Source organism: Pithys albifrons, chromosome 4 (genome assembly GCF_047495875.1).
Source record: "Pithys albifrons albifrons isolate INPA30051 chromosome 4, PitAlb_v1, whole genome shotgun sequence".
Classification (NCBI taxonomy): Eukaryota; Metazoa; Chordata; class Aves; order Passeriformes; family Thamnophilidae; genus Pithys; species Pithys albifrons.
In genome coordinates, this window is record NC_092461.1 from 54,340,894 (window position 1) to 54,363,769 (window position 22,876).

A 22,876-nucleotide genomic window follows, 5' to 3' on the forward strand; every position below is an offset into this window, starting at 1 on the left:
AATCAACATGGTTGCAACATGCAGAAAGTATTTGGTCTTCAAGAGCCAGTGTTTCCTTAGGTCTGTGTTTGCATCTTCTCGATCACCTGGTCAGCAATATCCAGTGTTGCACAACGCAGACCAAAGTTCTGAGTTACAGAACAGCTGTGAGAGTGTTTTGGTGTTGTAACTTGCATCAGGGCACATAAAATTTTGTCCACTAAATACCTTTAAAAAGACTTCTTTAAGCAGACAAAATTCTTGCTGGAGATACACTGTCTGCAGTTGCATGCTCAGGTGAGTTTTTCTGCTGTCACAGTGAGAATCTCCAGGTTTTTTGATTGAAGACCCACTGGGACAACAGAGCAGCTCTTGTAATTGCTAAGGTTTTACATTGTTACTAAATATCATGAACAAGATTCTTCAGAAGGGTTGTGTTTACAGTTGTAAAGACCAGAACTTGAGAATTTCTATGGTGAAATGACAAAATATATGATGTACAAGGGCTTTCTAAAAGAAAGTAAAGGCTAAGTGCTTTGCTGCTCAAACTGCACTGTGGTAGGGTTCAAGCAACTCTGGTGGCACAGCTGAGAGCACTCCACTTTTTGTGATTTCAGACTCTTCAAATCCAGTTCACTAGAGGGCTGGATTTAGGTATTCTAATGTGTTTTTTATTAGTTATTCAAGAGTTGGACTCAATTATCCTTGTGGGCCCCTTCCAACTCAGAATATTCTGTGATTCTGTGTCTTAGGACTGATAGACTCATCACACCATGTGACAGGGAGCACCCACTAAGGAGATTTCTTCATAGATCTTGCTTGAGATATCTTCTCTCTATCAACATTTCCATCATCACATTTCTTTGCAGTCTTTCACAGGCAGCTGTGTGCTCTTTAGAGTCAGAATTGTGGGGATTTCCATCGTAGTGGAGAGAAAAAAAAAAAGGCTAAGGATCAGTACTTGGCTAAAGGTACACCCAATTTATATTCCTATTTTGGGTCCAACTTGAGGGTGCTGAGTAGGTGATAGTTTGGTTTGAAATACAGTTGCAGCTGCTGTCCAGTTGATGAGAAGCCTGTACATTAGTGCACCTGAGCCTTCTGCTATTTCAACATAGTTATGCTTGCATTAAAAAAGCTTAGACATGGAAACCTCTACCTCTTAGCCATGGTTTGAATTTTAACTCCAAATTCATGTAACAAGTCCTATTCACAATTCTAAAGTCTTCCATCTTCTGTCATGGTTTTCAGGTAGAAGACGTTAGAGGAAACATGATTGTTGGGCCTTCTGTTACTGAAGTTTCTGAGGTAGATGTTAAAGGACATGATTATATGATCCTAGTCTTGGGAGCCTGAACATGCAATAAATCACATCAGTATCTGCTTTACCCCTGGAGCTATTGCATTAATTTCACCAAATAATGTTTCTTTTGTTTTATCAAATGCACTTGTGGGCTAACCCCAGTAGGCAGCTAAGCCTTATGCAGCCACTCACACGCTCCCCCGCAGCAGGATAGAAGCATAGAACCCCAGAAAGGGGACAGTGGGAAAGCTCATGCATTGAGATAGCTTTATAGGTAAAGCAAAAGTTGTGAACACAGGCAAAGGCAATCAACTTTGCATTCTGCAATTCAGAAGTTTTGCTGCCTGCTCCATTTTTACTCTGTGGAGCTTGTACCCTGTGGTTTCAACAGTCTTCTGAGAGAACTTGTGTGGTGATTTTCTTTAGAAGGTTAAAAGAAGTTCAATAACTCAGAGATGGTATCTAAGGTTTCTCTCATCTGCCACAAACCATAGTCTGCAAGCATACTCACCTTTTTGACAAAATTATGCTCTTCACCTAAAAATACATCTAAGCAGAAACTTCAGATCTTTCTTGCATTTTTGTATGTAACAGTTTGAGTTTGTTTGGATTAGGTTTTTTGTAACACTCTTTGTTTCCACTGGTCACAGGAAGGAGATGCACACAATATATGAACTAAATACACTTTTTATTAGCAAGGCTTTTAAAATACAGTCTTGCATTCAGCAGCTTAGCTGCTGAAAACACTTTAAAGCAGATTGGATTACTCCATATACCACTAAAACTGAGGATGGATGCTGTATCCCTCCAGGAACAACATGCTTCATTTTCAGTTTTAACTCGCCAATTTCACCTGACTTCTTGTCTTTCTGATATCAGCTGGAGAAACCACTGCCTCTTTTTTATTGGCAAGACTACCAAGATATTTTCACAGTTGTTTGATTTCTGTTTTGTCTCTTTTGTCTATTCTATCCTTACTCCTCAAGTTGGGGCTGGTGCAGCAGGGCTCGCCTCTCCTGTGTCATTGCACCAGTTCCTGTGTGTGGACTGTGTTTGCAGCCAGCCTAGTTTCTTCCATCCACTGACCTCCCCATCAGCTTCCTCTAAAGTGCTAAGCCCCTTTCATTACCTTCATTCCTGATGTGTCTGAGAGGCTTTATTGCATATGTTAATTCCTGCCTGAGACACTAGCTGAAGCTTCTGCTATAGATCTACCTCCAAGGTCCCTCCCACCTCTCTCTCCAGTCCGTGTTACACAGGTGATTTCTCAGTCCTTATTCTTCACATCTTTCTCCCTCTCCCATAAAACTGGAGGGAGTTTTGTGCCTTTCTCACTTGCTCTGTTTGGTTTCTTGTATTGATCCTCAGTCACATCTGGCCACATCTGGTGTTTGATTTACAAATTCCGATTATGTTCTGGTAGTTCTGATATCTCTTCAGAACTGGAGCAAAGTTTGGCAAAACATGAAACCATATTCCTTACCATTATTCCTCACTCTTCCTCTTAAAATCTTTGATAGCCATCACCACATTCCAGTGAGATAGTTACAAAAATGCTACACAATATATTCTCTAACTAGCATGTTTCCCTGCCCTTTCCTGTAGCGCTCTGTCCATACCACACTGTTGCAGCCTCAACTGCCACAATCTGAGTCATTGGCTACAGCACCAGATCCATGCAAACAATGCCTTCTCCCTTTCTGAACACTGCAGCTCTCTGAATGCCCCTTCCTCCCCAATTTGTTCTTTCCTTTGACATACGTATTCCCCACTTTTCAAAATCAAAATAATTGACTTCTATGTGAAACTTAATAATTTTTTGCCTTCAGTCCATCATCAGTTTTCACACATGAAGATACAACAAGCTTAGCATGCAAACCTCAGGAATGTTTGTTGTCTAATCAAAGCTGAGGTTTTGCTCACAAGTTGCTTGCTGCTGACAGCAAATGTTCTGTACACATTTACATTGCTCATCTTAAAAAAAAAATAGTATGACCCAAACATACTCCAGCAAAGGCAGAAAGCTGAAGCACTGACACACAGAGAAAATGACATTTACATAGTACTTCCAAGTCCAGGTGCACTGTGTATGAACAAATATATAGGCAGATCAATATTAGCCTTTATCTCGTTTAGAACTGGAATTTGACAACCAGTATACCAGGGCTGACAGAGAAATGGACACGATCAGGGTATTGACTTTGGAAATTGTGCCAAGGAGATGTAACAGAGCAGGATCAGTTTTTCAACAGCAGTAACTCAGTATTTACATAGAAGTTGGTTCCCAGCATTCAAACTTAGGAAAAATGAACAATTTCCATCTCTTCAGAGTACCCCTTGGAACTGCAACAAATCGCTTTCACCATCTTGTCTTTAGTTTTGTCTTTATGGACAACTATTTTTTCTTTGCACACCTAGTTAAAAAAGAAAAACACCAAGATGCTTTAATATTCTGTGAATACATAGCAAACCTAGTTGTTCATTTTCTTTATGCTGGCATGTAAGTCTAGAGAGGGTGTCCAGAAATATGAAGTTGAATTTTAGTTTATTGAAGTAGGCAGTGTAGGTTGGTATTTACACATTGCCAGTGATCTGGCAATAAATATATGGAGGAGCAAAGCACAAATTAGAATAACTTAGTCTCCAGAACAAGCTGTTTCCTGGTTTTGATGACTACTGATGACCACTAAGTTTTAAGAGTTGGCTTAATATGCCCTGAAAGTACAAAATTATTAGTTATAAAATGAGCTAACATGCAGACAGGTATAATGTGAACTCAGGTTCAGGGTTTGCTTAAGATGAAATGTTCTAGTGTCTACAAAGACAAAACTCTCTCTAAAGCAGTACTTAGCTTCACTGTGACTACTAAATTACACTATAAATGATTTCCCCCCCATAATCCTTGTTCCTTAGACCACATTTCTCCTTGACCACACAATTCCTTGTATAATGGAGGTTTCAGAAACACATGAAGTTACCATATTCCCCAAAATACACTCTTTTTCAGAAAAGAGCTATTTATAATTCAAAATTCTTGCTTCAAACTTGTACCCCTAATGTCACCAAAGCCTTCATCTCTCTGTCAAAGATGTTTCAATTTCCATTGTTTCTGCTAAATAGAATCAACTATTATGATTATTTCAAACAAAGCATGACTTTTCTTTCAGGTCGGGCAAGGGGAAGTGGTGCAAGCGTATGCACAAAAAGCTCTGACATCAGTTGACTGCATCTTGCTCTCACCTTAAAATAAGAATTGAAAGTGACAGAACATTGACATTGTAAGGTTGTAATATTCGCTAAATTAAGACGTAACACTATAAACCTTTTAGCATTTTTTATGCCATAACTTACTCAAAATTAAATCATTACTATATGGATGATAAATAAAATTGAGCAATCAGCTGCCTTTAAGGCCTACATCTTGCAGTTTAGAAATGTTTGTGAGCACTGCACAGCCCAGATCCTGCTATTACATGAAGATACCTGCTTGCTTTCTCAGAAGGTAGAAAATATGGAAGCAGAGCAACAAAGCCTTATCTCTTGGCACACCACCTTACTGATCCACTCCTACAGCTTAGTGAACCAATACAACTCCTTCTAGTTCACATGTACTTACTGCATTTCAGTGCACTTTAGTTAATAGCCAGTCAAAAATATATGGCAGCATATTAGATGAGCAGCTCTGGTGCAGAACTCCAGTCACAGTACGCACAGCCTGACCCAGCAGGACAGGAGACCAGCAGCCTGTCAAGGCTGCACAGATGCTCTTCAGCAGCCCTGCATCTGCAGTTCAGACTGCACAGGTTCTTTGCAGCTTTCCCCCCATCATACCCCACTCATCATTGCTTCTCAGCAGTGAATACTCCCTAGAAGTTTGCAAGTTTTACACCCTTTCATTCTTTCTCAAGAGCAGTTGGCCTAAAAATGGCCTTCCCTTTGAACTAGATACACAGCTCAGACCTGCCTCTAAGTTTGTATCTTAATTTGATTTCCTCCAGCTTTGAGTAAGGACTCTGCATTTCTGGCCCTAGCCGCCTTTTTACAGTTCTTCAGCTGCAAGAGCAAAAAAGTTACAGCCCCCTCCTTCAACAAAAGTGCTGAGGACTAGGGACCTAGAGCTGTGGGATGCACTTCAGTGTCCCTTACTCGGTGTACAGCACTCCAGAAGAGGCACTGGAAAGGAGGCAAATTGTTGGGGAAATCTACTACGACAAATCTTAGTTACAGTTCAACAGCTGCATACTACTTAAAACAATAATAGCAATAATTTCTAGGAGACAAAGTCACATCATTAAGAACCAAAACCAAATGTAAGATATGTTTTTCCACTAGCCTATTAGCAAAATACACAGTATGGGTTAACACAGCTTTACAAGTTTTCTAAATTCAAATACTTTGGCTAAAAATTATATTCTTTCTGTCTGTATTTTACTAATAAAGCTTAAGCAGGAAGCATCCTTTTAAAATCCATGATGTTAAAAAGCTTACCTTTCTCACTGAAAGAAGTGCTGAAAGAAGTCTCCCTTCAGGAAACTATTATAATACAAGAAGTTCAAATGTTGTTTTGTTTGTGTTTTTTTTAATCTGAGAAAAAGGTGTTTCCCCAAAAGACAACTACTCCGTGCCAATATCTAATTCACAATAAATGCAGCACTTTAGGTAAAACTATCTTAAGGCAAAGCTTGAATTTTTGCATCTCTTAGTCCCTCAAAATCAGAAACACGCAAGTGAGAAAGTCCAGCTGCAACTTTAAATCTAGCACTTCCTAGAAGAAACAGGATGACCTTTTAGTAAAGCTTTGGTTAAAAAAAGTATAGTGGCTTAATAAACATGAACACTGAGAAAATTTCTCTGCCAACTTATCTCAAAAATACTGCTCAGACTGCTAAAAAGTAAAAGGCAGTTAAACCTCGAGGTGCTGCAAGACTGCAGTGAAAGATAATAATCTGTGATAATAGATCACAGATCTCTGCTATGAATTTGCCACTACAACATACACAGCTTGTATGCAGCTACAGCATCTGTCACTAGAAATCAGGCTGGCTGAAGCTTTTTTCTCTGTTTCGCAAAATAATTGCTTAAGTAAATTCTTCCTTTGTTTTGTGGGCATTTTAAATGTCCTGTGACAAATGAAAAAGCAGGAACATGTCATGTTATATTATATTTGGACATTTATATTGACACAAAACTGAAGGAATTTAATCACAGTGCAGATGTATTCCCAATAACTTAACTGAAATAAAGTTCTATAATCAAGTATTTTGCACATGTAACCAATTCTCAGTTAAAATTATTAGATACGACAGGTTTAGAATAGGTTTCTATATACACAATTTCTGCCAAAGAAGGCAAATTATAGAATCTCAATTCATATATGAAGAAAATAAGCCTACAATTTGGCATAATTAAAAGCAGCTCAAATATCAATATAAAAAAGTATCTTAACTAGTATTGGCAATGGATGGTTAAAGCCAACCATGTGGGCAATGCAGAAATTGATAGAAATGTTCCTTTGTGTTTATTTTTATGCTATTAAATGGCCCTTAACTAAAGTTTACTATTAGTAGTAGCATCATTTTATAACTTACTTTGGACTTCACTCAAAGTAAGTCCAATCTTCGCATACTTTACCTCTTCAACTTCTATGTCCGAAGTCTGAGTAACTTGCTCATATGCATAAAGGCCTGCAGTAGCCACAGAACCCTGTAATTCAGCAGGCACAGAAAGCAGGCATTTATTGAACACAGGTATCTACAACTTAGGAAAGTTAAGACAGCTGGGAAACCAGTTTCACAATGCCTAAGCCTTATTTCCTTCTTAAATCTGTTGAGTTTCTAATATGGAGATTTTTAAACATGCAAACACAATACGTTCAACTAACATGACCTTCTTAACTCAAAAAAAGCCCCAAACAAAAAGCCAACATCTATTCCATCACATTGGACCTGAATTAAAATGTTTGGTAGTAAATCAGTTAAAACCAAGCACTTTTGATTATTATAGTTCTGGAAGTTCACTTTTCTAACTAGCTGTTGCTTAACCTCACGATGGTGAGCAACCCATGAGTGTGTTTAGATAAACTAAATACTCTAAAACCCAGCAAATGAAGTCTAGGTCTTGCATTATGGAGCAGAAAGGTGAAACTTGGGTTCGGAGGTAGGTACAAGTTATCTTTGTCTTTCATAACAAGCTCTAAGATTTAAAGAAACTACGGCATGTTTGTTTTGAGTTTGGTTTATTTCTTAGCTGGCTGTGAGATATAACCCTTTTTTAAGTTTCAAAAACTGCAGGTTAAAATATTTTACTATTGCATGCTGCTTTAGGAAATAAAAAAAGAGAAAAAAACAATCCTTGGTCAAATGGGAGATGAGAATATCCCACCCCACCTTCATGAGCCAAGTGATCCTATTCACTCTTCCTGAGCTAGGAAGCAAAAAACCCTGTAGTTTTCTCATGTACTGAATTTTTCAGTAGTACACTAAATATTTATTATATTGACACTGTAATAAGAGCACTTACATCAGTACTTTATTATTGTTTATGTTAACGCATTCTCAGAAATGTACATATCACTGTAGGGGAACATGTCATGTTAGTCTTTGTGCACTCACCCAACTCTAGGCATAGTGTGAAGAAACATTAATGGATTGTGTCAAGTCATTGTTAAAGATTAAATGGGAATGCTTATTCTTTTATTCCAATTATCAGCATAATTTGTAATTGATGAATACTTGCTTACAGAAATCCTTCTTACAGTAGAAACCAGTGCTCATTCCAAGTATTACTGTGACAAATAAATAAGATCCTTGTTTCAAGCAGAAGGCTTCAAATTTGCTTTGGGACCAAGAATCACTTTGTACTAAGCAAGCTTTCTGCTTTTAGACGTTACTTTAATTTCATGGTAAGATTATTTTTGTAACATTGGACACTAAAATGTAAAGCCACTCTGGTAGGCATTGATCTTCCCAGAGGAAGTCTGCTCTTGTAGCAGAGCAAGAGATGACAGGCAGGTCAATATAAGTTAGTCTCACTTTCTGTTTATCTGGAAGTAATTCCAGTTGAGATTGGTTGAAATAGCAGACAAGTTTTTCTATTTTGAAAGGGTGAAGTATTGCAGTATCAGCATCCTTTACCAAGCAACACAAGCGCAGGTTACTTGTACACAACAGAAACGTGACTGCTAACAACTTTGGCTGCCAGTGAGTGTTCTGTTAGACTACATCTGTAATCCTGGATGTGAAAGTTTCTAATGTCTCATTTATGGTACCCCATCACCTCCTCCATCCCCACTTTCAATCAATTCATGTTTCTTCTTCTGTCTTATTGCCAAGCATCGTGCAATGCCCAGTGCACCTCCTTTTAAAAACCGTACAAAGTTGTCTCCCACCAGAGGACCTAAAGCAAAGAGGTTGGCTTCTTTAGTGCATTCATAAGTGTATGGATCAATCTCTATAGGATTCCCCTTGCATGTGATGGGCTGATTAGAGTGATGACCTATGCTATGTCCTTGGTCCTTTAGAAAGAAGAGATTTGGGTGAGAACCTATCAGAACTAAGGCTACAGAAAACTTCAAAATTTTCTTCAGTCCAGAGGCACTCTGAAGAACACATTTCATTTCAGGCTTGAAGGAAAGGACATTGTGTTCAGGGAAACTAGTGTAAGCAGAATGTTGATTAGAGTCCACAGTATGGGACTGAGTACACATCATATGATACACTTTATGGTATTCAGGGTAAAGCTTTTTAGGCAGCTGTTTGAAAATTAGGCTTGTATCAGTAACTCTTCTACGAAACACATGGATTACTGGGATGTTGTTGTTATAGGCACAGAGTACTGCATCAGCTGCTGTAAGTCCAGCACCCACAATTAACACAGGGTCTGCCTTCCCACGTAGCTTTCCTTTGCTGATTGCAGCTCCGAAGTCAGACATGGAATGAAGGACAAAAGGAAGGTCTTCTCCTTCAACTTGTAGTCGGCCAGGAGAATCAAAGGTTCCTGTGGCAAGAGCCACATTCTCAGCAAAGAGGCAGAAGGGCACATGAGAACCATCTGTTGCTCGCTGATAACCTCTGACTTCCCAGTTTCTCTTAATAAGTGATTTCTGTCCATCTTCCATTTCCAAATGCTGTGTTGAAATATCTTCATTTCGTTCATTTCTGTCTTCATCATCCTTTCCTCGGTAAAGTCTGGACACTGATGTTATGTAAACATTGTCTCTGAAATTCTTTTGGAGGCCCATGACTTTAACATAGTGTTTATAATAACAAGCTATTTCCTCTGGCATTACTCGATCACTCTTTATATTTCTGAAACAAAATTGAATGGTTCCAGTTAATATACAGACCTTACTGATATTCTGAATATCATACATGACACACCACGTGACAAGTCAAATTTATGAGGACTGAATCTGCTCAACATAACTGCCACAGAGTTTAGTACCCTTAAATGCATTCCATTTTTTGTTTTTTTGATTCCTGACACACAAGACAAACTAGTGGTTTTTCATATTGTTTTAAGTCTTTATACAATGTAAAGTGCTATGGTGATTAATAAATCAGGTGTAACAAAGCTCTGCAGTAGTTCCATATAGAAATGTTTTACAAAGACAGTTTAGCAACACAACTATCAACAAATACAATACTGGCTAAACTTGTACTCAGTGAGAATACACTTACCTAGGATACAATTAATTAAATATAATATTTAAGTGCTAATTTTGAAACTCTAGTTTCAATGTCTTACTGGAGCCAAGTATTTTTCATTATAGTTTGCAAAAGAGCTCTCCCTTGAGGACAGCTGAGTTCACTAAGTATCAAATGAAGTAGTTCCGTATCACATGAATGAATAAAGCAACTATGGCACAGTGATACTGCAACTATGTTAACAGGATTGGGATGCTCAAGAGTCCAATAAAAAACATTTTTGCACTACAACCCTATGTTTTTCTCATGATTATTGCATTCACTTTTATAAAAAGAAAAAGGTGACAGTGTAACTATTTGGAACAGGTGCGTGAGTTTTGATGCTTCTCTAGAAGTAAGCTCTAAGAAGAAAGCACAATAAACAGCGAACATCAGGACTGCCACTGAATTACACTTAAAATCATATTTACAAGTAATCAAGCTACTCATAGTTTAACAAGATAATAGCATATGTACTTTTAAATGTTCAGGTTACTACTCTGAAAATTCTCACGAGATATTTATTGAAGAGGATAATCTGACAGTGTGACACCTCTTACACAGAAACTTGGGAAACTATTTTACATGACTAGAGGTTTTCATTATCATCAATACTTTTAAATATTTGTTTAACTGTAGTATAACAGTTCAGCGTTTCTGGTTTTAGTATTGTCAAAAACTATAAAATAAGCAAATTAGCTTCAGATAATAAGCGGCTTATGAGATTTCTCTTAATAAGGAGATAAGATTAATTGTTTTCTTGGATAAGTGCAGTAAAGAACAAAGGTACAGTTTGTTCACTGTTACTGTTGTCCTGAAATGAGTAACAGTCTGCCTGCAAAAATATATGCCTGAGTAATTCTATTTCTTCTTTTCCCATACATGGTACAAGAACAACTTCCTTTAATTTTGCTAGAACAGAGTCAGGAAAGTTAAAATTTTAGAAAAAGATTATGCAAAATGTTTCTAAGTTCATTTGCTGACACAGACCTTTATGAACTAATTGTATAACTGAAGTAATTTTTCTTCTCAAATTTTTTCAAGAAACTTACTACTAGAAAATAACATTGTGCAGTATGCTCTTGAAATTAAAATTCATAGAACATTTCAGATGCTACAGCTTTGCCTGTAAAAGCAAATAATGAATTATACAACTTCCTGAATGCAACAGCAACTTGTTGCGTCTGTGTTGAAAGAGGAACTTCCAATACTTTTGCAGATTTGAAATCCCTTCCTCCATCTTCTGTCAGCTCTGATCAGAATGACTTTCAGTAACAGAGCCTCTTTGTGAAATGCTGCTAGTGTGTTTGCTTTCTGTGCACACACAAGCAATTCTTCTGCCTGACCATTGTCCCCTTTTTTTCCATCAGAGTACACACACCAGAAGAATTTCCAGTGCCATCAGGCAATCTAACAAACAAAACAAGAAACCCTTCTGTGAACAGTGAAGTTTGAATGTTTTCTAGTTCTTAAAATAACATTATCTGGATTTTTATAGCAAGTAGGATTCCCAAACAGATTAAGCAATACCCTTACCGGCGTTTGCTAGCTGCCCACTCCTTGAAACTGAGGCCAGGCAATTCCATCCAGTCTCCAAAACTGATGGTCAGCATAGAGCCTTCCATGGACTGTCATGAAAAAACAAAGATGCATGACTACACCCATTTCAAATGCATACATTTATGTAAAAAACAATTAAGTTCTTCTCATTGTACTCATATAGAGCAATAAAATACTAGAACACAACAGCAGACCAGGACGTTACATGAAACATTGATGAACTACTTTTGTGTTACAGTTAGATACTATTTTAATGAGCACTACATGTGTTAATAAAGAAGGTGAAGAGAGAACATGTGAAAGGGAAACCAAAAGCAAGTTATTTAAAATAAAAAAGAGGAAGAAAAACATGCAACCATATGAAGACATCAAGATTAAAGATTTTATATAGAATTACCTGGAAACAATGCAGATGAGAATAAAGGTTAATAGAAAATACATTTAATTATAATTCATTAAATTTAAACTAATAACAAACCATAATATAAGACAGCAGTCACAGTCACAAATGCCCAAATAAAGGACAATTTTTTGCTTCCTTTCTTATCTCCTCAACATATTTGGGCTTTGGAAAACAAGCAATTGAAACTGCAACTGGGATTACCAGCCTGAGACAGTAAGAAAAATCCCAAACCACAAAGTTGTCAAGTTATCCTAGAAGTGATACAGAGTTTTTACTCACATGCCAAGCCCCACCAGGTGGTCCTTTACCAAGCACTATATGGGGAATATAATTATGTTGTTCCAGCTTCCAGTGCAGAACAGGTGGGTAGTCATACCCAAAGTCAGCATCAGGATGAAGCAACGTATCGAAAAGCACTGCAACTGGGTTTGAAGAGCGTCCTTCGAGGCCTTCAGACAGATACTCCAGATCCTGAAGTATGAAAAAATGTGACATGTTCATGCAACTTTTACTGTTCATCATGCTACCCTGATGTACAGAAGCTGAATTGCAACAGAAAGCACAATTAACCCAAGTTGCATTTTAAGTATTTAATGTAGAGATTCAATCAAAACACTTTTCAGATATAACTGCTATTATTCAGTTCTTCTGTAACTCTGAATAATCCATTTCACTCACTTAAAAATTACATATATAATACAGTAACACTGGAGAAAGTCAGTATTTGAAATTCATTGTAGAACAAGACATATATGGCCAAATATTCAGAGATAAGAACAACTTAGTAATATCTACACTTATAGATACCAAATTGCTTTTAACAAAGAATTGCTAAAAGTTCTAGAAGCCCCATTTTGATAAAGTAAAAATGGAATGTAAAAACAAGTTTTAAACATCAAGTAGAAAAGGCTCCTTTGACAGCTCCTAACTAGTTCCAACACTAGCTTTATTATATTTTAAAACAAGGGAGGTATTATAACTATTATTTTTAGAAATTAAAACTATGATTATTTTACAAAGCAGTCAATGTTGAGAAAAATTTCCAGAACTTTGTAAAATGTTCACATTTCAGTATCTATTAACCAGCTGTGTTCTAAAAATTTAATGATGCAATAGCAAATATTTGAAGAGAGAATAGAGATTTGAAGAAAGAATTGGCTGCAAGGCAAATTTTCACTGACAAAAATGGGGCAGTTTAACTTCCTAATGAGCAAAATATCAGGGGGTCAGGGGAGGATGAAGTACTTGAAACATCTGTAGCCAAAGCTTAGGTGACTTAGTCTCCTGACAAAAAAAAAACAAATGGAGACAAGAAAAACGTTATATGAAAACAGCACAGCACTGAAACAAAAACACCCTCCAAAACACAAAGCCAAACAAACCCCTACTTATCCCCTACAAACACAAATCCATGTTTGTATTTCAAATAAATTAGTCACAAAGGAGGCAATAAGTGCATTGTCTGTAATCCATCAGGAGTATAGTGAAGTGAGTAGAAAACAATGGTAACACCAGTGGAGAGAAAAACACTGGAGAAGACTTACTTATAATCAAATAAGACAGAAAAGCTGGATGTATACAAGGGTAACAAACACAGTACAAAAGTAACTGTGAGTATAACATAAACACTGAAGGATGCATACCGTTCTTAAAGGAAAACCAGACTATGTTTACAGATGATATATGTTCCTAATATTACTAAACTGGAATCTTAATGAGAATTGGAGTATTTAGGAAGATTTGAACTTGAACTATGTGCATTTGAAGTATGTTAGCAGCACCAGTTCTTTGGTAATAGTGCCCAAACAACCCGGGATGTGGAAGCTGGAATTTCTGCACCAGCCACTCAATGACCAAGTGGTACTTTAGACACTCCTGTCAAGCAGTAAGAACACAACAGAGGGCAGACTGTAAAACCAAAGCCCACCACAAAAACGCCCACTTGCCACAGGTTTGGATCAATAGTCATGATCTGATTCTATTTAAATTAACAGAAAAACACAATAACTTAATAATGCATTAGAAGTATGGCTGGGTAAGTAGGCCAGTTTGTCCTGATGCAATCTGCAGAAGTTTTTTGTACAATTAGTTCTTCTCATCTGCAGTTCTCTACATATAACTTGTTACAAGCCACTGAGGAAGGTACACACTGCTCTTTATTTTACAAGTAGGAAGAAGAGAGGCCAAGAGATAAAAATTAGTTTTTTGAGGTCACACAGTTATTGAGCTTTACTGTAGTCTACTTCTTTGTGAAATGAGAATATTAAGCCTCTTCTTGTCTATGACACTACTTAATAAAGTTGTAAAAGCATTTTAAACAGGATCATTAAAGAAAGCCCACTGTTTCATAACCCTGGCTTGTAGTAAGAAAAGACCCACAACATGGCAACCAAAGCTTACTTGATCAACAATGGAAAGATGTCGAGCTTCTTCTAATTTTGTATGTAGAACGGGGTTTGGGTGTATAGCTTCAGGAGACAAATAGGGCCTGTATCCAGAGAGCAGGTAAGAAAGACAAATTCCTGAAGGTCCATTTCCTATTTAAGAAAAGTAACTGCTTTAGTAAAAATTTCAATAATCTACAGTTTGTAAGTCACTAAATATGCAGCAACAAAATAACACTAAAGTAGTATAAAGTCATACTGTCCTGATCTGAAGCACCTTATAAACCTTGCAGTAAAATAAAGCCTTCCACAGAACGGTCCCCCAAATAAACAGAGCAAAATCTTTTTCAGATAACAAGGAACTGTTACGACTGTTTACACAAAAAAAAGCATATAAAGGAGTTCCATAATTTAGTATGTCAAATTCATTATTCTTGTGTGCAAACGGCCCAATGGATAATGGTCTGCCTGTCCGTCACAGTGATACCTGAATATGATTGCCATCTTACAACTCTGCATTCCCACACACACTGTACAATCTAGAGCATATGCTGTTCAGGTGTGTGTTGGAATTTCATATGGTATTTCACCTAAAAAGCAAGCTATATGCTGAACTGCCTATGTAAATTAGTGTAATGTAGCTTTAAGAACTAATTAAGGACATCAAAAATGGCTGCTGCCGACTTTCTCAGCAGATGCACATAATTAGCCAATTACAAGAAGTTTTGTAATGTAAACAGCATTGTTAGCCAATAATCAGTGCCAAAGTGTCAAGCAGCCGAGGAAGAATACAGTTTTAAAGGTGTATATAAGTGTGTGTGCGTATGAATAAAGTGGCCTGTTGCTGCTAACTCCTGTGGAGTCGTCTCTCAGGTTGAAAAACCCGGTTATAAGTGTGCCCATTAAAAAAAAAGGAAGAAAGAGACAAGTAGAAAGCTGAAGACTGAAAGTCAGACAAGAAGTTACAGACATGGCAAAACAGCAACATAAAAGTTAAGTGAAGACAGGTACAGCAGGTAAGAGGTAAAGTATGTATGTATGTATGGCCAGACTTGCCGAATGAAGATTTGGGAAGGGCTCTCCCCACCTGGGTGTGCCCTTCCAGCCTGCGCAGTGGATTTTTTAGGTGAGGCACAGCGTGTGCAGAACTGGCCCCACCGTTGAAGTTCTGAGGTCCATCTGCCACGGCCGAGTGAGCTTGGACAGTGACAGGGAAGTCCTCGGGACTGCCACAGCACCCGGTACTAAGCGGGGCTGACCCTGCTCAGCATCCAAGATCTGATGGGATCAGATGGGAGGGAGCCATTGAACTGCCAGGGGACGGTCCCTACTGAGACTCGAACTCAGGTCCCTGGGATTCAGAGTCCAGAGTGCTCTCCTTTACACCATGGGACCACCCTCGATAAAGTACAAGAAACTCATATAAGACCACATTCATTGTTCAGCAACAATATCAAGTTTAACATCTTTATCCTCTTCATAGCATTTTATAATCTGTATATGTGCATCACTGGAATCTTAATATAAACTTCTTTTTAAAATGCTATTAAAGGTATGAAATGCATGGGACCAAAACATTACAATAAACATCTCTATTTATCTGACTACTATTAAATAAAATAGGGGACCATATTTATCACATGCAAATACAAAAGTAACATTCAAGTTGCAAAGAGAGATATCAAAACCTACAAAGATCTAAAATCAGAAAAGTATGTGCTGACACAAAATTGGAATATTTGACTATGTATTGTTATTTCTATAGCTCCTCTTCCTCATTAAATGAATGAAAAGCACAGTGTTCTCCTAATGAGGCACTCATCAGTATTTTGTCTTTGTTTGCTTTCTAGAGTGGCATTCACGGTATTTAGCACACACTATGCAAATTCTGGGCTTAAGTTACTAATTTATTCATGTTTTTATATAGCACTCATTGTTGGATGTTAGCTCTAACTTTCAGTCATTTCAGTTCTTGATGTCAAGAGTTCACATGTCATTTCCTGTTCCCCAGCACCCCTGCACACACTGTTTTCACCACCTGTTTAAAATCTGACTTCTCCAATGCTGGTGTCTTCTGCCTTTTCTGATTCTTCACTTCCTAAATCCCCCATCAGTTTGCTGAGTCCTGTTCATTCTCTTCATACACTGGATCTCTTTTTCCTCCTCCAGCAGCCTACCCTCATCTGGCCTGCAGTGGCAGAATAGCCCATACTTTATTGCACTGCTCTGCATACGGACTGGTCACAGCCATGGCCTATATGAAAATCATGCAGGCTCACTGCAGATGAGTTCTTCAAAGGCTGAGACTGTTAAGTTACAAGAAACCTTTGATAAGCATATTTTTTGCAGTGGCCCAGGACCCAAGTGAGTATGTGAGAGTGCACAGTGACTCCTATCAAACAATCTAGTTTGTATCCAAACATGGAGTCAAAAATAAAGGCATTAGAGTGCAAAGACCATAAAGCACTTGAAAAGGCTATCTAGGAAAGGTGTTGATTTCCATCATGGGGATCTATAAGATGATTAAATCAAAAGCCTGTAATAAAAGGTTTACATATTGGTTATTGTCTCTGTATTATTTCCCAAACCACTTAAATTTCTATTTTGCTATTTTAAAACAAGCTAGTAGAGAATCTAAAAACAGTGAAAAAGGTCTTCCTTACTCTGACTCTATTCGGCGCTCCCACAAACAGATCAGCTGGATACACTTTGGCTCAGGAATTTAAAGCTTACAGCAGATGAAGCCCCTCCTCACCCACTTGCCACAAGAGATGGAAGTGAAAAAATGTTAGCAATATAGTGAAACCATCCATAACAAAAACATATGAAACTACAAAAACACTGTGATAATAACAATAGTTCACACGCATTCCCAGGACTGATTAAATTTTTAACTGTTTTTAGAATTGTAACTTGTGCACAGTAAAGTATTTTCTATCTTTTTACAAGTGCATAGCTAGCTTTTTTTTTTCCTACTGGGCTGTAAACAAAGCTAGTCCACAATGTAAAGAGGAAAATGTGTTCCATACCAAAGCATGCCATACTATAGATTATTCCTACTGGAGAAGATTTAAAAAAAACCAAGTGGAGAACAAAGGTTGCCAAAACAAAGGCTGGCAAGGGCCAAGAAAATTGCTGAGGGTGGGATTACATTAAGGTGAATTATTGTCACTGAGCTCCCTAGCAACTTCCCTGGGACCATTCTGATTGCTGATCCAAACCCAGTTTTTATTCTTTGAGCAGACTGAGTCCAAGGGAGAGAAATTTCCTTGAGGATAATGCTGTCAAGAACACAAAAAAGTGAAGGTTCAGCTGCAAAGTCTGCAATTAGACTTGCTATAGTTTTCTCAGAAAATCCTTTGGTAAAAGAAAAAAAATGTTTTTGAAATGAGAAATTTACACCCGAGGAGTTTGTTCTTTATTTACACACGTTGCCTCCAATAACAGCTCTGACTGCAATTGAGAGATATTACTATTATATAAACTTTAAATATACCATCAATATTACCTCCAAACCCCATGGCCCTGCTCATTTAAGAAGCAGTTAATAGTTTGTTTCAATTTCAGCAGAAGCTCCTCCTGATCAGCAGCAAACTACAGTACAATCATCTTTACATTATGTGTTTAAAGAAAATTATCAACTTCAAGTACCATAACAGCTTGTTATTTGGATGAAAAGTGACAACACTGTTTTTACACATTAGTAACAAAAACTAGTGCAGAAGATGAAAGTGTTTAGCACAGAACATGCTCTAAACTTAGAGTTCCAGCATGAAATCCCAACTTATTCAAAATGAATGTATTTGTTTCTTCCCAAGACAGGTACTGTACAGAAGTTATTAAACCAGTAGACTGCGTGTTTGTATATGAGGGGCATGACAACTATTTTCATTCTCTTCTACTACATTAACAAACCATTTTTAGATCCCTTTGGTGGGTCTTCGGTTAGACAATAAATTAGTGACAGCAGGCTGCCACTGGAGAAGATGAGCTTGTGAAGTGACTCAAATATATCTGTGAAAAACATTAGGGCAATGTATTTGTTTTTGAAGGAGAAATAGTCAAGGGAGCTGCCTTTCGTGTCAGCATCTAGCAAGGCACTCCAGACAACAGAAGTATTAAGCCCAGGTATTTGCATAAAGTATATTTGCAAAACTAAACAGTGAAAGCTGAGTCATTAACCATATGGAAAACATACTAAGGCTGACAAAATGCCAGGAAACCGCTGCTCTTCAGCTGTGATGCAGAACTGATTGAGTGATTCACGTCTGTCACATCCACTTAAATCTATTACATGAGCACTATTTTAGCTATCATGAAGACAGCTTTGAGAACAGGCACTGTACAAACATCAGCCTTTCAAAGTTGTGGAGACTTATGGCAAAACATCCATCTCCACAATCTCTGCTTGTTTGCAGGTACTTGCTCTAGTCCCAACAGCTTTGGACTAGATTACTGAAAACCTTCTTTACTCCAGATCTTTCCTTTATCCCCTCATGAAGTCATGGCGATAAAGAGCTGGTGACCAGCTGTTGCAGAAAAACCTCAGTCCAATACGTATCACCCTGGCACCCTGAATTAACCTCTGTGCCTATGGAGCCTATTCCCTCTGCTATCCAGTCATTCAGCAACCCTTTACAAGTACAGTACAAGCCTTTAAGTGTTTAATTAAAACTACAATTTATTGTTTTAAGTGGCGGAGTTGACTTGGATTCATTTGGGAAAAGACAGGGAAATATTTACACATTAGTGTTGGATGCAACAGAGAAAAAGGCAATTAATGAGAAAGTGGCACCTGACCAACACACAGCACACACTTTACATTATGCTTTTCACTGTCCCACGTGACCCCACAGATTTCTGTTGTACCATCAACAACCTCCTTGCATCCTGAAGCAGACATATCACATTGATCAAACCCTATGTGATCAAGAGCACAATCAATACAGTTCTTCTATTAAGACTGCCATTTCTTCTGCCAACTAACACAGCTCATCTTGTCGAAGCACAATTTGAATTCAAATATACTGCAAAAGTAAGTCCCCTAATATAATTCCATGCTACTGTTATTAATCATAACAATGGCATTACTCTAATAAAGATCTTCAATATAAGGATGCTACATTAGTTATTTAATGATAAATGATTTCATGCAGCAGGTCTATAAAGGCAATGGCAGTGACAGAGAATCTTTAAAAAAAGTGAAAAAACTCACCTATTATTACTACAGGCAGGGTAAGGAGGGAGTCTCCAGGCAGAACAGTTTCTTCAATTAAAGGCATTCTTTTAATCTTCCTGCCAAGGCTGTCACCAAAATACTGGACAAAGGAATTCAAAAGCTGTCCTTCAGTTTCAGTGCCGCTGTATGTTCTAATTAAGAAGGGCAGATGGGAGAAAACTAAAATGAAACAGTGAACTGTTGTCAGAACAGTCTCTTCAAAAATAAAGTTGCTTTTGATGTTTTACTTTAGGAGCTACGAAACTGGCAAAATCGAGACCAAAACAGATATGTTTCATCCAATCTACAAAATTTTACTCTTCAGCACAGGTTTTCTAACAGAAGATTTTAAAAAGTCCACTTCCTCCTAGCAAGTCTACAGAAGGATAACAAAAAGGCACAGATGGCTCTGCAGAAATGCAGATTTCTAATCTCAGTTTATACAAAGCCAACAAGCATTATTTTGATCCTACACACAGTAGAATTCATTCCTCATTATCAAAGCAAGAGATACACACTGTCTAGCCAATTAACAACATTAAGACCAGCCAAAGCCCGAAGGAGCTGCTGAGGTACAACAGCAGTGTTCGTGTCCCTTCCTGCTGGCTGAGCAGCACACAGGACTTCACCTCTACACATTTCCCTTCGAGGAGAACCAAGGCTGGTTAAAGCTGGCAGTGGTGTGAAGATGGATCCTTGTGAAGCGATTCCTTCAAGCCCTAGACACAACCCATCCTGCCAACTGTTAAAAGAAAAGCTTTTACAAAAGGAATTGCCATGCAGTCAGGTCAGCTCCTCCACAGCAGAATGTTTCATTCCTAGCCATTTTCCTAGATTTCTCAATTCTTTCTCTGGAAACATTTGCTTATGCTTCTCTCATAACTCTTCATCATCTGAATGTGCTTCCAGACTGCAAAGACTTGTTTTATACTATTTTCCATTTAATTATTTAGGACTCCTTTCTGAGGCCTTTGTAGGACAAATGAAGAAGCATACGGTATCAGTTTAGCTAGAAAGGCAGAGGCAAATAAAAAATACCCTGTTATTGGCAGTTACTTTGTCAAGTTTTTAAAATAAAGACAACAAATCCTGTTTTAAAATACCTCAATCAACAGTTCTAAACAATTTCTTCTTTACAAACAGGTTTATTTATTAACAATAAATAAAAGTACTCATGTATTTCCTAAGAATGTACGTATCTTAAAGCTATTCTAGTGTTTCAGGAATTACTTTCTACATAGGACCAAAACTGCAAACCACTGATCCAATTCCCATGGCCTTCAAGAAGCCATGTGGGCTACATACTACCTCAACTCCCACAGGACTGAAGGTTCAGTTTCAAAAGCTCTTCCTGAGTGGGGAAGTCTAAAGTAAACTAGAGACAGAGACAGACAGTAACAACAGCACTAGTACACATCTCTCTGATGGCTATGTCTTTGTTTAAAAGGGTGGGGAGCTATTCTGAGGTTGCACTTATTTTGGAAAGTACTTGTTATTTGTATTCCTTGCAGCACAACAAAAAAAAAGTTTGCAAATACCTGCTTACTGTTTGATTTCAGCTGCACATTAACTCTTGCAGATGTCTAACATACAAACACAGCATGAGTTAGATGAGGATGAGAAGGGAGAGAGATGATATCTAATTATCATACTGATCTTTTCACCTCTGCTTTTAGATAGGCATGGGTAGAACATTTCATTTTCCAGCCTTTGTTTAAAGTTAATTAAGGCAATAGTACCTTAAGGTTTGCAAAAGACAGGCTTAAAGGGAGCCTGCATGTTTTAGTGGGGTTTTACCATACTTGCTGTGCTAGATGGAACACAAAACCAAAAGAAAATATGTCAAACACTCTTTTATAGGTTAAATGCACAATGCGGTAGGCTACAAAAGAATCTCTTAACAATAAAAATGTTGCTTCTGTGTAGCTTAGTGTATCACAAACTACCACACTGGTAATTTTGCACGGAAACATCCTCATACAACATGCAGTTTCTCAGCTATGGTGCATACAAAGGACTACTGTCAGGAGCCTGTTTTTCCCTTGCAAGAGCATCATACGGAATCCAACAAGATCTTAAGTCAGGGGCCACTATCGTCCCAACTTCTGCACAACACTGAAAGCCACCAAATACCAGAAGTTTTAATCTTGATAAAATTCATGGTAAATAGCTTTGCAGTGGTGGGGATGGGGTACAATTATCTATAGCTCTAGTCCCGCTGAGATGCGAGTGGGCACAAGGTGAGTCGCTTCCAATGCTAGTGCTGAGTTCATCTTCTGCTGGTCACACCAAATAACCTCGAGAATTACATTCTGTCAATCGCCTAGATTCTAAACGTGCAAACGAGCATCCTTTTTTTTAATGTAAAAAAAACCTTCAGGAGGAAAAACACAGCATACATACAACAGTTTTTCTCCCTTTGGAAAAGATAGTAATTTGGTAATAACTCGTCATTTGCTGCAAGCTGTTAAAAGAAGTGGTGCCTTTTTCAGGTAGCGGTTTTGAAATATCGTAGAGTACCCCCTGTGCTTTTAGGGGGAAAATAAAACCCCAAACGGGCTATGGTGGGCGTCTAACCGCGAACTCGTTATGTAAACGGAATTCGAATTTGGTCTCGAGCTGACACTTGGGGAAGGGAGCTCACCACGGCCAGCCCGCTGGGTTTTCCAGGTGCGCCAGGACCAGCATCCCGGCGGGCAGCGCTGCGCACCCCGCGCCCCGGGAGCGGAGCCCGCGGCCCGGCGGAGCCCCCGGCCCGGCACTGCCCAAGGTCACGGCGCTGCCGCCCGGGCCCCGCCGCCGCCCCCTTCTCGCGGCTGCGGGGCCGTGCGGGGCCGGGCAGTGCCTTGCGGGGCCGGGCAGCGCCGCGCAGCAGCCCCGCGGAGGCCGCGGCATCGCCCCCCGCCCGCCTGCACCGCCCCCGCCGCCTCACCTGAAGTGTCCGGCCAGGGAGCAGCGGCAGCACCACACGGGCATGGGGAGCGCCGGCGGGGCCCAGAGGTGCGGCTGCGGGCGGACACGGCTCCCCGGCTCCCGCTCCTCCTCCAGCCGCCGCCGCCTCTGTGGGGCCCGCGCGGCGCCGCCCGCCCGCCCCGCTCGCAGGAGAGAGCGGGTCACACGCGGGAGGAGGAGCCGCCGGCAGCGAGGAAGGGAGGGAGGAGGGACAGGCGGGCAGAGGAGGGGAGAAGATGCGAGAGCGCCGCTTCCTCCTGCCGGCCCCGCTCCCGCTCTCCGCAGGAGGATGCGGGATGCGCCGCCCGCCCTGGGAACCCCGGCCTGGCACGGGGAAGAAGGGCTGGGAAGGCGGCGCAGCGGCGGGAGGCGCCTCCTCGGGCCGGGAAAGGG

At 39.2% G+C, this 22,876-nt stretch overlaps 1 protein-coding gene across 2 annotated transcripts; it reads right to left on the bottom strand.

The window, feature by feature from the left end:
• Window positions 1-1,951: 1,951 nt before the first annotated feature.
• OSGIN2 (oxidative stress induced growth inhibitor family member 2) lies at window positions 1,952-22,621 on the bottom strand. Of its 2 annotated transcripts, none has more exons than XM_071554208.1 (6): window positions 22,464-22,621; window positions 19,529-19,711; window positions 14,330-14,466; window positions 12,209-12,400; window positions 11,503-11,594; window positions 1,952-9,588 (listed from the first exon to the last, which is right to left on the bottom strand). In XM_071554208.1, exons 2-6 carry the CDS (start codon window positions 19,593-19,595, stop codon window positions 8,541-8,543), a joined length of 1,536 nt encoding a protein of 511 aa, XP_071410309.1. In that variant the 5' UTR covers window positions 19,596-19,711; window positions 22,464-22,621; the 3' UTR covers window positions 1,952-8,540. The 2 variants fall into 2 exon arrangements, with proteins under 2 accessions (XP_071410309.1, XP_071410308.1); XM_071554207.1 differs by having other exon boundaries at window positions 19,529-19,683; window positions 22,464-22,603.
• Between the last annotated feature and the right edge of the window lie 255 nt (window positions 22,622-22,876).